We start from the raw sequence: 14,062 nt of genomic DNA, 5'->3' as shown, positions 1-14,062 counted from the left end.
TCGTCAGCTGTTAGCGCATTATGGAGCAACGAAAGGTGTATCAGTGGGTGGACAGCTTTAAAGCGGGACACACAAGTGTAACGGACGAAAGTCGAAGAGGACGCTCAAAAACATTCCGCACAGAAGAAAACGTCCAACGGGTGGATACAATTATCAGGGACGATTGAAGAATCACAATAGCACAAGTGGTGGAAATCTTGGACATCAGTTTCGGATCAGCATATACAATAGTGCATGATGAATTAGGGTACCATAAAGTTTGTGAGATGATGAGGTCCAGCAGGTGGTGCAGACGTGGCTTCGTGAGCAATCAAAAACATTGTTCGCGGACAGGATGCGGAAGCTGATTGCACGATACCAAAGGTGCATTGCCGTACAGGGGGCATATGTCGAAAAGTGATAGGTGTAGTTCTTCTTCTTCTTGTGTGGAAATAAAGATGTGAAAATTGCCTTTACTTTTTGATTTACCCTCGTGTATGTACTTATATACGAGGAGGTACCAAAAAAACCAGGAATCATAATGTTGAGCGGATTACCGATGTAGTTACGGCTTGTGCCGCTAGGTGTCATTAGTATGGGATATCTTGCAATTTGGCATTTTTCTGTGCTGAGCGGTTCGTTCGTAGTGTTGCATAGTTTGTGGTGTTGCGGCAAGTGTCTGGCGATTTTTGAGTGTATGTTGAGATGGCGGACCAGAAGGAGCAAAGGACCTGTGTTAAATTTTGTTTCTTGTCGGGGAAAACGGCTGCTGAGACCGTTGTTATGCTTCGCCAAGATTTTAATGAAGCTGCTTTGGGAAAGACACAAGTCTACGAGTGGTTTTTCCGCTTCAAAGATGGTGACATGTCAACAGAAGACTTGCCAAGGCCTGGCCGTCCTTCGACAGGCAGAAATGAAGAAAACATCCGAAAAGTTCGAGATGCCATTAATGAAGATCGTCGAAAGACCATCGAGCAAATTTCTGAAGAAGTGGAATTATCCTGGAGTACCTGCCAGCACATTTTAACTGACGGATTTGAAGATAAGTTGAATGTGGTTACTGCACCATGACAACGCCCCAGCCCACACGGCCATGTCAGTGCGACAGTTCTTGGCAAAGAACAACATGGTGCTTGTGCCCCATCCCCCATACTCACCCGATTTAGCACCCTGTGACTTTTTTTTTGTTCCCGCGGATGAAGAGGAATGTGAAAGGGGAGCGATTCCATGACGTCAATGAGGTCAAAGACATTACGGACAAAACCTTGAAGAGTATTGCGCCAGAAGAGTTTCGAAACTGTATTCAACCATGGGAAAAACGTTGGGACAATTGCATTAAAGCACATGGGCATGTGCATGCATGTAGCATTGCTTTATATCCAAATTTTTAGAACTCCCTTATCTGATAGGAAAGTAGTGAAACTGTTTTGGTTTGCTGACAGGGATCGATGGGTGAACACTTGCTTGAAGTCAGACGATAGAGCGTTAGATGGTACATAGGTTCCCCTACAATCTCCCTCGATAGCCCCGTGACAAGGTGTGGAGAGAAGCAAGGGATGGACAGTCGCAAGACAACTCACCTCTCGATCAGGCAGTCTGGAGAGTCTGTCGGAGATGGACTCGCAGATTCGACGAGCTTCCTTGACAGACTGGCGATCAGTCATCATGGGCCTTCTGGCGTGGCCGGACAATGGACATCGGCCCGTCCAGGGGGTGCTCGTTCGGCGGCGCAGATCGTATGCGCAGTTGTCCGTGGATGCATGACGTCACCATCGAAACACTCGGCACGGAAAAGGCTGGTTCCTTATGCAAATATTGAGAAATTTGACAACGAATATCTTCTAAAATATACTAGCAGGGGAAAAGTTACAACTTTTACTGTTAAGATTCATCCTTTCTAATCAATTTATCACAATGTTGATTCAAATGTGTAAAATGGTTTTCAAGAAATCGTGTTACGAAGGAACCCCTGTTTTGTTCTCTCCAGGCTTCCAATGTAAGGGAGTTTTAACTTAAGCGCGTTGGATTTCTTTTTGCTCTATGTTTTGAAATAAGATTATTTTGTTCTTGTCAACTGAAATCATGCCTAAATGCTATGGAAAGCTGTGAAAACTATTATCAGAAAACTAACGGAAGAAAACTAAAATATCACAGCTTGATTGATATAAAAAAATGCGAGATTGCCCATTTTTGTGAAAAAGGCATTGTGCGAGATCTAAAAGCAGAACTTTATAATATTGTATGTAAATGTAAGGGTGTAATAAACGTGACTGCTTCCCAGGTACGTATCCAATGGGGGGTGTTTAGGGGGCTCAAGCCCCCCGAAAGTTTTCGGTTTACACTAGATAAAATGAGATTTTTTGTTTCTTGTGGTGTCAAATAAAATAATGTGACGTTAATTTAAGGAGAGAAATAATTATCGAGGCAAGAAGGAGAATATTCTATAACCCTGTTATTGGTAACTGCTCGTATACAAGGTGGGAATCAGGGGGCTTAAGCCCCCCTTCAGAAAATTTTCAGTTTACGCTAGATAAAATTAGGTTTTTGGCTTCTTGAATAATATGGTGATAATTTGAGAGAGATAATTATCTAGGCAAGACGGAGAATGTTCTATAAGCCTGTTATTGTTAATAGCGCGTATCCAAGGTAGGGATCAGGTGGTTTGAGGCCCCCCCCCCCGCTCCCCAAGGAAATGTTTCAGTTTACACTGATAAAATTAGGTTTTTGACTTCTTGAATAATGTGACGATAATTTAAGGAGAGGAATAATTATCGAGACAAGACGGAGAATGTTCTATAACCCTGTTATTGTTAATAGTGCGTATCCAAGGTGGGCATCAGGTGTATCGAGACCCTCCCCCAGGAATTTTTTCAGTTTACACGAGATAAAATTAGTTTTTTGTCTTCTTCAATAATGTGACGATAATTTAAGGAGATAAATAATTATCGAGGCAAGACGGTGAATGTTCTACGGACCCTGTTATTGTTTATAGCGCGTATCCAAGGTGCGGATTGTAACTCGTGGACTCCCCCCACCAGGAAAGTTTTCATTTTACCTAGATAAAATTAGGTTAGGATAAAACAAGGGAGGACAAGACACATTAGTGGTGTTCAGGCTCGAATGAGAGAGAAATATTCGTGAACTGTCTGATTCCAGTTCCCTGCACACAGTTTGAATCTTGTGTTGTCGAGTGGATTGTGCATTCCGTGCATGTGTAACACCTTCGTAAAAACACTTCTGGTACATAGATGTTTTGATGCCTGATGAGAAGAAATAGACAAACATACATACTGAGATGGTTCCGGCACACAATATTAATGCATGGAAACAAAGGAGTTGAGTGGTAGAAAATGTCCCGATTTCACGTTCTGATTAAAATGACAGCCTTAAACAGTGCCGACGATTTAGGAGATAGTTGCTCCCCATTCTTTTGCCTCCACACTATCACACTATGGCCTCTTAATGCTTGTCTCCTTGTCCCCCCCCCCCACATTTTGGAACCCAATTGCCACCACTGGCCTTAAACATACAATTGTGATACCCCTTTAAAAAATGGTGTTCAGCCTCCCCCCCGAAAGGAATTCCTGGATACGTGCCTGCTGCTTCCCGTAAAATATCACTGCACTCTCCACGTTTCTCTTCTGTCTTTTCTTTGGCGCCGTCAATAGCTTCAACACGTTGTTTTTTTTATATATATATTTGTCACATATTTGTTTTAATTAGTATTCTGCTCGTTCCGCCACCTGAACGCAGCAGCTACGGCTCAAAGGGCAGTGTAGTTACACCGGAAGAAGGCTCGGAAATGGCAGGCTTCAGAAGTTAACTCATCCAAATTAAATTAAACAGGTATGTGCTCTCTCTAAATTTAAATCATAGTTCACAAATAATTTGATTAAAAGTTTTAAAAGTATCTGTTTCATTTAGTAGCGTAGTAATTGGTGCATTCTTCTCCATCATAGCTATAGGCAATGACCACACTACAGGGGGTGGGGGGGCAGGAACGTCCCCCTATTCTCGTTCGATAATCTCTCTCTCTCTCTCTCTCTCTCTCTCTCTTTCTTATCTGCCCCCAGTAAAACGACAAAATAAATAAATGAATGAATGCTCTTTTAGCCAAAATATGCATTTTTGTGTCGTATGTAACGGAATAATAAACATGATTGCCCCGGGAAAATATGATTTACCCCTCCATCTTTACTATTGCGCTGTCACTAGCTACAACATATTTTGATTTCTATTGTTCCCACATATTTATTTTAATTTTAGTATTGTGAATCATATTCCACTGTGTTACTTCACGTAGCCCCCCCCCCACACACGTACGACTTCAGTTGTAAGTTTTAGACTAAGCTTGTCAAATATCCACTTATATCTTTGTATTCTTGAGCCATTTAAAAAAATCATTTCGCCCCTTCTTCTGGACTATTTCATAGGAATGTTTTCCCACAATGAAGCCCCTTTGCAGATCGAGATCCGGGGCTATAGCCTTCCCAAGCCACCGTCCCCTCCAAATACTCTCTTGGCCTCATGAAAGACAAATATATGTATTTCTACGAAATATTAATTTGACTTGGCAGTTTCTCTTTTCGAACAGGAATAAGTTTTAAATTTTAATAGCTTATAAATTTACACTATCAATTTTGAGTAAAGGTTTTGCGTAACCCTAAAAGTACATTTAGAGACTGCAAGGTTAACTCTCGATATTTCAGATATATTAATAATTTTCATCACAACGTCTTGTAATAATTATTTGTTACTTCAATAACCTCCTCGCAAATGTTTCTCGCATATTAAAACATAGATGCCATATGATTGTCATTTTCTGTTTATTTCCTTGTAATGCTGACCTCCGTGGGGAAGTGGTTAGCACAACGCTTTAAGATGCCAAGGGCCCCCAGGTTCGAATCCCCGCCCGGGCATGGGTCTACTTTCCATTCTTCAATTTCATCATATCATCACGCATCCTCATCTTTGCGATTAGCCATATGTGACAGATAAACGAAGTAAAATAAACTAAGTCTATTAATCAATTATTTTTTTAAACTCTTTAATTCTTGTTTAGCATGCCACGCTTTTGTTAAAATTATATTACGATTTGTAAAATGACGAAATTCTAAAGGAGAACACGCAACTTTCTTTGTAGCAAATCGGTCAGAAAGTTTCAGGAATATGGATTTTCAAAATACATTTTTTCACATGTACTTTGTCCCCTTTTAAAAGTAGCGCGTTTTCAATTATGTTACTAATCATTAAAAGGATGCCTCGATACCATCTTGGAGGATGACAATTATTATTTTCTCCCTCCTAAAAGTAATAATATACTTTCGCTCTCTGAATCTCCCATATAAATGCTAGGCGCCGTCTGCTTCAGCCGAGCTCACTGCTTCTCCGGTGACGTCACGCGTTCGTGCAAGATCGGCAATCTTCGGATGGCTTTACCTAATCTCTATATTCCTTGCGGCCCGTCAACTGGTGAACGGGAATGATCTCGGCTGCGATCGGATGCTAAAGCTCTTGTGGAAGTTGCAGCGTGAAGGATGATGATCGAGCGTCGGTCCCTTGAGGCGTGGGAGAAGCAGTCGGGCCGAAGGCCCAGCGACTGTGCGGTGATGGTGATGCTCATGTTTTTCATTACATTAAATTTTAAAGATGGTGGCCTACTCCACTTGTAACAGAAACCATCAAGAAATGCTGTGACAGCAATAATGATTTTGAATTGCCTGATGATATTCGAGATTCATAATTTAAAAAATGTGATCAAAACTTTTGATCTGAAATAAAAATAAAACAGACTGCTTCTTTCACAGTTAAGTTGCTATATTACAGCAATGTAACATTGACAACATCCATTGTATAACGGATTCTTTTTTGTTAAAAAAATTTAAGCATTGTTATAACTGTATCTTTAATCAAACTAAAAATAAAGGTCTGATGAAGGGAGCGTGTGTTCTCCTGAAACATCACAACGAAAAACTGTGTTTTTATGCTTGTAATAACCATAGACTACAAGAGAAATAATTCTGCAATGCATACATACAAGAAAAAAATATGTACGAGCCAGTGGCGTGCGGTGCTAAATGAGGCAGGGGAACAGGTGACCTGCACTTGCCCCCTCCCCTCCCATACTTGTCGTAATATAATACAGTAGACCAAGTAAAATTCAACCCTTGTTGAAATGAACCAAATAAACATACGATACATAAGTTACATACATGAAGAACGTTAAAATAATTACAATACCAATGTTAAAGCAAATATGATATAATGTAAAGAAAACATTAAAAACAAAATTGTTGATGCGCAACAAAGAAAAATTAATAAAAGCAATTTATGAGTTATAAAAGAGGAAACAAATGTTTTGTCGAAACCTGTTTCATCTCTTAAGTAGATTTTTTGTTCGTACAGTTGAGCGTGCATTCTTGTAATTCAAACGTCCTCAATGCAATAATGGCAATCAGATGGCCGAGTTTTTTCATGACGTTCACTAGATTTGTAGAATTGTGACAAAACCCGAACTGTTCCAAACTCCCTTCTCGGGAACAAACAAGAACAACAATAATTTGCCACTGGAAGAGTATCCACTTAATCATTTTACAGAGTTGTAGTAACTTGTTTGAAAATGCCTTGTGTACGATTTCGTTTTTAATTCGGGTAGGATAAGTGTTGGTTTGCTGTCATTTCTGTAAAGTTCAATGAACTAAAAGCTTTCGTCTTCAGCCGATCGATCATACAACCATACAACATTCGCTACCCTACGCTCGAAACATTCGCTTTCTTGTCCTGCGCCTGCCGCTGAGTGCGTCTTGGGGCTGTTGGAACAGGTTGACGCGAGCTGTTCCAACAGCGCCTGCCGCTGAGTGCGTCTTGGGGCTGTTGGAACAGGTTGACGCGAGCTGTTCCCTCTGAAGCTATTTCGCAGCGTTAAGCCAAGGCATTTAGCAGACGCTTAGACTGTAGAACAATTTTCCAGTTCGTTATGAATGGCAGACGCAATTTTGCAATGAGATTAGGAAACTATAGACTTACTACACTCAAAACTATCACTACGATGCAATTAAACTTTAGCACATAGCAAAAACTCGAAGGTGGTGGTGGGAGGTGGCACCATGAGGATCGTTTACCTTCGCGCGTGGTCGGAAATACTCGGCGTCAGACAGCAGAGGGTGGGACGACGAGGGTAGGTGAAGTAAACAAACGTCCAGTCACTGTGAAAGTTTTTCTTCGGCGTGTTGATTTCGGAAGAATGAAGTGTTCTTATTATGTTAATATAGATAATTTAAATAGTTAAAAAGGGCGATAAGTAGAAGTTCCCTCTGTTCCATGGAGGGACCGCCACTGGTACGAGCACTTATGCTACACCTCGTCACGTCTCCCGCCAGCGGCAGACTAGAGTCAAGCTCAACAGGGGACGTATCAAGAAGTTTCGAGACTAGTTCTGTATCACGCCAACAGATGGCAGCACGCACAGGCACACGGAGCACCAACCTTCATAAGGCAGTGTGCCAAGAGACATCGTCCTGTGTACATCGTGAGCTGTGCAGCTGGTGCTCTTCTGACCACGTGCGTTACCACGTCTGCAAATTCATCATGGACAGCAAGTTAGAACTGAGAAAACGTGAAACTGGGCATATCCGCCACAGAGACACACGCGCTTCGAGAGTGGAAGAACATCACTAGAAGATGGCACGCTGACAGTGTTCCTGGCAATGTTGGACGCAGTGTTCCTTCTGCTCCTGGATCTGCAGCCTGGGGACGAACTTGGCAGCAACACGGCGCATGTTCAAATCACACGTGAGGATTGCCTGCACTGTTCCGTATGACACACCGACAATGGCAGCAATGTTGTGGATTGTTCTCCGATGATACTCATGCACAAGTTGCCGAATGGTTTCGACATTTTCGGGTGTTCGCTCGTTGAAGGTCGTCCTGATCTCTCGTCACCTTCCAGTGATGTTCTTCCACTCTTGAAGCACGCGTGCCACTCAAAACACCTCACACGGCTCATTGCAGCATCGCCGTACACTTGCCGAATCATGTCAAGCGTCTCTGTGGCGGATTTGCCCAGTTTCACACAGAATTTTACGTTCGCTCGTTGTTCTAACTTGCTCTCCATGATGAAATCGCATACGTGGTAACGCACGTGGTCAGAAGAGCACCAGCTGCACAGCTCACGATGTACACAGGACGATGTCTCTTGGCACACTGCCTTATGAAGGTTGGTGCTCCCTGTGCCTGTGCGCGCAGCCTTGCTCTGCCATGTGTTGGCATGTTACAGAACTAGTCTCGAAACTTTTTGATACGTCCTCGTATTGCATTGTAATTATACTCATCAGTATTTCTGATTTTCCATTAAAACGTTCAAATATTAAAAACCATTTTTAGACACGATATGGTGTAATAAATAAATATGTCACGTACACAAACTGCGTTGCTATTCTTTGAAATAAAGGACCATAGATGGAAACAGGCAAGAGGAACAACGGTTATAAAAGATGCTGCATAAATCAGTTTGGAAAGTGGGTAAGAGATGGCACCACCCAGGAGAACTTATACGATTGTGAATAGAGACAACGGAAAGAGCAGACGTGATGAAATAATGATTGTATATATTAATACTAATTATAAGGAAATAAATAAATAAGTTTAACATAATAACAGGATATAAATAAGGAGAAAAGGGGAATTATCATTCGGTAATGACATAAGCGATTAATATACAAAAGTAAAGAAGTCGAATTGCAATTTCGATTTTGTGTCTATTACAGTTCCCACGAACTGAGAGTTTCATGCAGCTTTTGGGTTGTTTTTCCCCAGGTGTAGCGCCATTTCAGGGCAGCACCCAAGCACATTTGGAGGCGCATACATTGTAGCTCCAAGTTAAGGTTAGCGCCGGCTAGGTGGCGATCTTTAACTAACCCCTTTCTCTTTGTTTGGTTGGAAGTTTGATATTTACGGAAGCTTATCTAAAGAATCCACGGAATAATCAAGAGAGCCAAGATATAAAAATGTTCCTTAGAAAAATCAATGAACGAAACAAAAGAGATAAATAAAGAATAAAGATGTAAATATATAGAAGAAGAGATATTAGCGAGTATAAGAAGAAGTAGTCTTATTTATTGCAAGAAGAAGGCACTTTAGTTATTAAATACTAGAAGAAGAAGATTCATCAATTATAAGAAGAAGATGCCATATTAATTATAAGAAGAAGATGCCTTATTGATTATAAGAAGAAGAGGCCATAAGAAGAAGATGCCATATTAATTATAAGAAGAAGATGCCATATTGACGATAAGAAGAAGAGGCTATAAGAAGAAGACGCCATATTGATTATAAGAAGAAGAAGCCCGAAGAAGATGGGTTAGAATTAATAAAAAATAAAAATAGAAGAAAATTACTGTATAAAAAGACTTCAAAAGTTATTTAATGTTTGTACATAATTAATCAAGAATATAGTACGAATTGTACCCTCAGTAGTGGGTTAAATCTGTTGTTTCTTTCCAAATATTTGTAGCGTTAGTAACCCTGATCTGTGCCCAGAGGTATCTCATTGTCTCTCCCCTGTGCTAAGCTGGTAGGTGTTTACGCGAGGGACGTGGCACCTGTTTAATGGCGCCCAACGTGGGGCACGATACAGACCAGAGGTTGAAATAACGCAAAGAACAAGAATTTGGAAAGATAAATAAAGCAGAAATGGAAGAAGGAAAATATATATGTTGTGGCGAAGAAGGAAATAAGGAAGAAATAATACAGTGTAAGATATGTGAAGAAATGAAACACTGGTTATGTGAAGGAGTCCGGAAAGAAAAGTATGAGAAGATATGTGAAAGGGGAGAAGGGTACGAATGCAAGGAATGCAGGAAAGTAAAGTTAAAGGAAGGAAAGAAAGAAGAACAAAAAACGATGGAGATGTTGATGAAAATGATGATGGAAATAAAAGAAAGTCAAAATTACAACAGCAGAAGGTTGGAAGAGAAAATGGAAGAAAATAGCAAAGAAGTTAAAGAAAGGTTGGAAGAAAATAATCGGAAAATAGAAGAGGTGGCAGAAGTATGTGAAGAAAACAGGAAAGCATTTGAGAGAAAGATTGAAGAAATGATGAGGATGTCAGATGAGAGACATGAAGAGACTAATAGAAAAATCGAAAGGGAAGCTTCAAGGGTGAATGAAGAATGCCAGCAGCGGAGTACAGGTTTAGAAAACAAAATTTGGGCAAATAAGGAACAGATAGATATTAACATCTCCAAAATAGATGAAGTAGAAAATAGAGTAGAAGAGATGAAGATTGTGACAGAAAAAACAATAGTAAAAGAAACTTTGAAATTCAGAGAAATGATAATTAGAGAAAGACAAGAAGTTAGGGAAGAATTAGAGGAGAGTAATAAGAAAATACAAACCCTCGAGAGTAAGATCGACAAAGGAAAGAAAGAGAATAAAGTACAATGGAGAGAAATCATTTCTAAAATAGAGGATATGAGAATACAAGATAAGCCAATAGGTTTCAATCGAGAAGGAAATGATGGAAAAGGAGAGTACGAAAAGAAAAGAATAAAAAAGGAAAGTAGTAGTGATGAATCGAATACAGAGGAGGAAATAAAGCATAAAAGGAATCATCAGAGGAAGAAAAGGAAATGGAAAAGTAGTGAAGAGGGTAGCGACAATGGAAGATGGTTAGACAAAGTAAATGGGACTAATTTGGAAGAAGGAAGACATAAGACAAGAATCCCTAAACCTAATGAATTACAACACTTGCCCAAGTTTAATGGAAATATATCTGACAAGTGTCCACGAAAATTCCTGAAGGAACTAACAACTAACGTGAAGCTAATGAGGATACCAGGAAATATGATACTGGACTTAATCGAAGGATGTTTTGAAAAGTCTGCAGCAGGCTGGTATCAGTTAAATCAACACAAGTTTGGAACATTCGAAGAGTTCAGTAAAAGATTTTTGGAATATTATTGTAGCGAGGAAATTAAGGAAAGGCAATTGGAGACATTGAAAAGAAAATATATAGATTGGTCCAAGGTTGAGAGTTTAGAAGCACACTCATGGGAAACATTAAGGAGTTTTAGAAATCTGAATGAAAAATGGAATGAGGAAGAGTTGGTTAGACAAGTGATACAAACACAACCAATATGGACGCAAAGAGCGGTGGCCGTAGTAAAGATAAGGAAGGTGGAAGACTTGATTGACTACCTCAGAACAGATGACATGCTGAAAAAGACTCAAAGGTCATGGGATAAAGAAAAGGAAGGTAGATATTATCCTAAGAGGCATCATCTTGAAGAGGAACAACGTCCAGAGCAGAAATTCCGGAAACAAGAATTCGGGATTAGGAACATAGAAGTCAGAAATGCTTATAGAGACAGAGGAAGAGGATTCTTAGAAGATAACGGAAACGGCAGAAGGCGAAATAATGTTCAAGAAGAGCAAAGAAATTTTGATAGAAGAAATACAGGACCGTGGAGAGGAAACCGCGCCTATAGAGGAAGAAATGATTATTGGCAAAATGTGAATCGAAGAAATTCAGAAAGAAGGATGGAAAAAGAGGAAAGGCAACCTAGAGGAAATAATTACAACGAGAGGAACGAGAGGGGAAATAATGTGATAATTGAAGAGCGAAGAGAAGCAGTGGAGTTAGTAAGAAGTCAAATGCAGAACGAAGTAGGAAATGCTGGGCGGCAGCAGATAAATGAGGAGTCGAGGAATATGAAATCGGCCGAGAGGCTAAACTTGTAGATCTCTCGCAGCAACTCCCAGGTGTGAGAGCAAAAGAAACTGATAAATATATGGAGGGAGAATATAAGGTAAATGAAGAAGGAATTCTGAAGTTATTTTTGATTGGAGAGCCGAGTTTTGAAAACTTAAAACCTGGAAGATCATTGTATGTAGAAGCAGAAATAATTGAAATTAAGGTTAAATGCTTGATCGATTGTGGGAGCGTCGTCGAAGTAATGAGCTATAAATGTTGGCAGAGAATTAAAGAGAAATACCCACAAGCAAAATTAGATGCTTCTGAAAAGGACAAAGTCAGATTAGTTATGGCTGCGGGAAATGAAGAATACAAAATTCAGGACATGGTACGCATTATGATGAGCATCAGAGGAGCTAATTTCGAGGTAAAATTTTTGGTGATAAAGGGTTTGAGATGTGATATCATCCTAGGAGTACCTTTCCTAGAAAACTACAATGGGCACATACATATAAAAGAAAAACGGCTAAATCTAGAATCAATGGAGAACATGGAAGTAGATATCCCTATGGAAGATGAAATAAAAGGTTCTGAGAGCGAAATAGGCATTAGGAAGCAAAGCCTTGTATATCAGAAACATGATGCAGTGTATAAGAGGAAAGACTACGATGATATAATTGAAAATGAAAATATAAAATGTGAATATGAAAAAGAGGTCGAAAGAGAGGACCATAAATACAATGCATCGAAAGAAGAAATACAAGTTAAAGTGGATGAGTGTCATTGGATATCAGAAAATAAAAAAGAAGATTTAAGATATATTTTGTTGAGACATAGGGGAATATTTAGCCAACGCCCAGGAATGACGGATGTATACACCTATAGGATTGAGGTAGACACAGCGAGTCCAATAGTGTCAAAGCAATATCCTATACCCTTTGCAAAGAGAGAAGCGGTAGAAAAGGAATTGAAGAAATGGTTAAGTTGGGGGATAATAGAGAACTCTAATAGCGTACATGTAAGCCCAATGCACGTGGTAGATAAACCAGACAGAGGAGTGAGGCCCGTACTGGATTTAAGGGAGCTAAATAAACATGTGCTACTTCCCAGAAATCAAGTAGAAAGAATAAATGAATTACTACACACCTTTTCAGGCAGCATATACTTCACATCGTTTGATATGACTTTGGGATATTTCCAGGTAGAGATAGAAGAAGAGTCTAGGAAATATACAGCGTTTCGATATGGGTCAAGATTATTTCAATTTAGAAGGCTTCCATATGGTTTAAATTCGTCAGTATCAGCTTTTATGACGGCTCTAAATAGAATATTTAGTATAGAAACAAGAGAATGGCTTGCTATATATGTGGATGATATGTGTATACATACGAAAGATTGGGAGACACACTTAGAAAAAATAGATTGGGTATTAAGCAAATTGGCAGAAGCAGGATTAACTGTCAAATTGGAAAAATGCTCTTTTGCAAGGAAGGAAATACGTTTCCTAGGTCATGTAGTATCTGGAGGTGAAATAAAGATGTGCCCAGACAAAAATGACGCTATAAGCAAGTTCCCAAGACCAAACACAAGGAAACAACTTCAAAGATTCCTGGGAATATGTAATTGGCGATCAAAATTTATACACAATTTCGCAAGCAAAGCCAAGCCATTGTACGAACTTCTAAGAAAACATATAAAATGGAAATGGGAGGAAAACGAAGAGGAGGCTTTCCAAAGACTTAAGCAAGACCTTATACAAGCACCAGCCATAAGCCAACCAGATTTCGGGAAAATGTTCTTTTTAGGCACAGATGCATCAAACATTGGATTGGGAGCATACCTATTTCAGAAAAACAAATCCAATGAAGATAATGTAATACAATATGCTAGCAGAAGCTTGAAGAACTTCGAAAGAGCGTATATGATAAGTGAGCCAGAGTGTCTGGCGATAATATTTGGAATATAAAAGTTTTCTGCATATCTGAAAGGCAGAAGATTCAAGGTGGTATGTGATCACAAGAGTCTAGTTTGGTTAAATTCTGCAAGACAGTGGAATGCAAGGCTTACGAGATGGGCAATATTACTCCAACAATACAGTTTTGATGTTATAGATATAAAAGGAAAGGAAAACCATGTTGCAGATACTCTAAGTAGAGCACCTTTAAAGAGAAATCAGGAACCAGAGGAAGTGATTAGGCTAGAAATCAACGCTATCGCTGAGGAAGAAGTAAATGGTATTAAAGAAGAGGAATGGCGAGTTGGAACAGAGGAAGATGAGGAACTAAGGGAGATTATCTAGGTGTTGGAAGGAGAGGAAGGAAACAAGAAAACAAGGATGTCTAAGATAAAGAACAGATACAAAGTTATAAATGGCATCGTTTTCCAAGTTAG

General features: G+C 39.7%; 1 protein-coding gene across 1 annotated transcript; it reads left to right on the top strand.

The window, feature by feature from the left end:
* Positions 1–684: 684 nt before the first annotated feature.
* LOC145981714 (protein GVQW3-like) lies at positions 685–1,050 on the top strand. The gene has a single exon (XM_083115119.1). It carries the CDS (start codon positions 685–687, stop codon positions 1,048–1,050), a length of 366 nt encoding a protein of 121 aa, XP_082971245.1.
* The last annotated feature ends 13,012 nt before the right edge of the window (positions 1,051–14,062 follow it).

This window comes from Lepisma saccharinum, chromosome 30 (genome assembly GCF_977018435.1).
Source record: "Lepisma saccharinum chromosome 30, izLepSacc3.1, whole genome shotgun sequence".
Lineage (NCBI taxonomy): Eukaryota > Metazoa > Arthropoda > Insecta > Zygentoma > Lepismatidae > Lepisma > Lepisma saccharinum.
The sequence above is the reverse complement of the archived record's forward strand: the minus strand, read 5'-3'. Positions and strand labels throughout refer to the sequence as shown.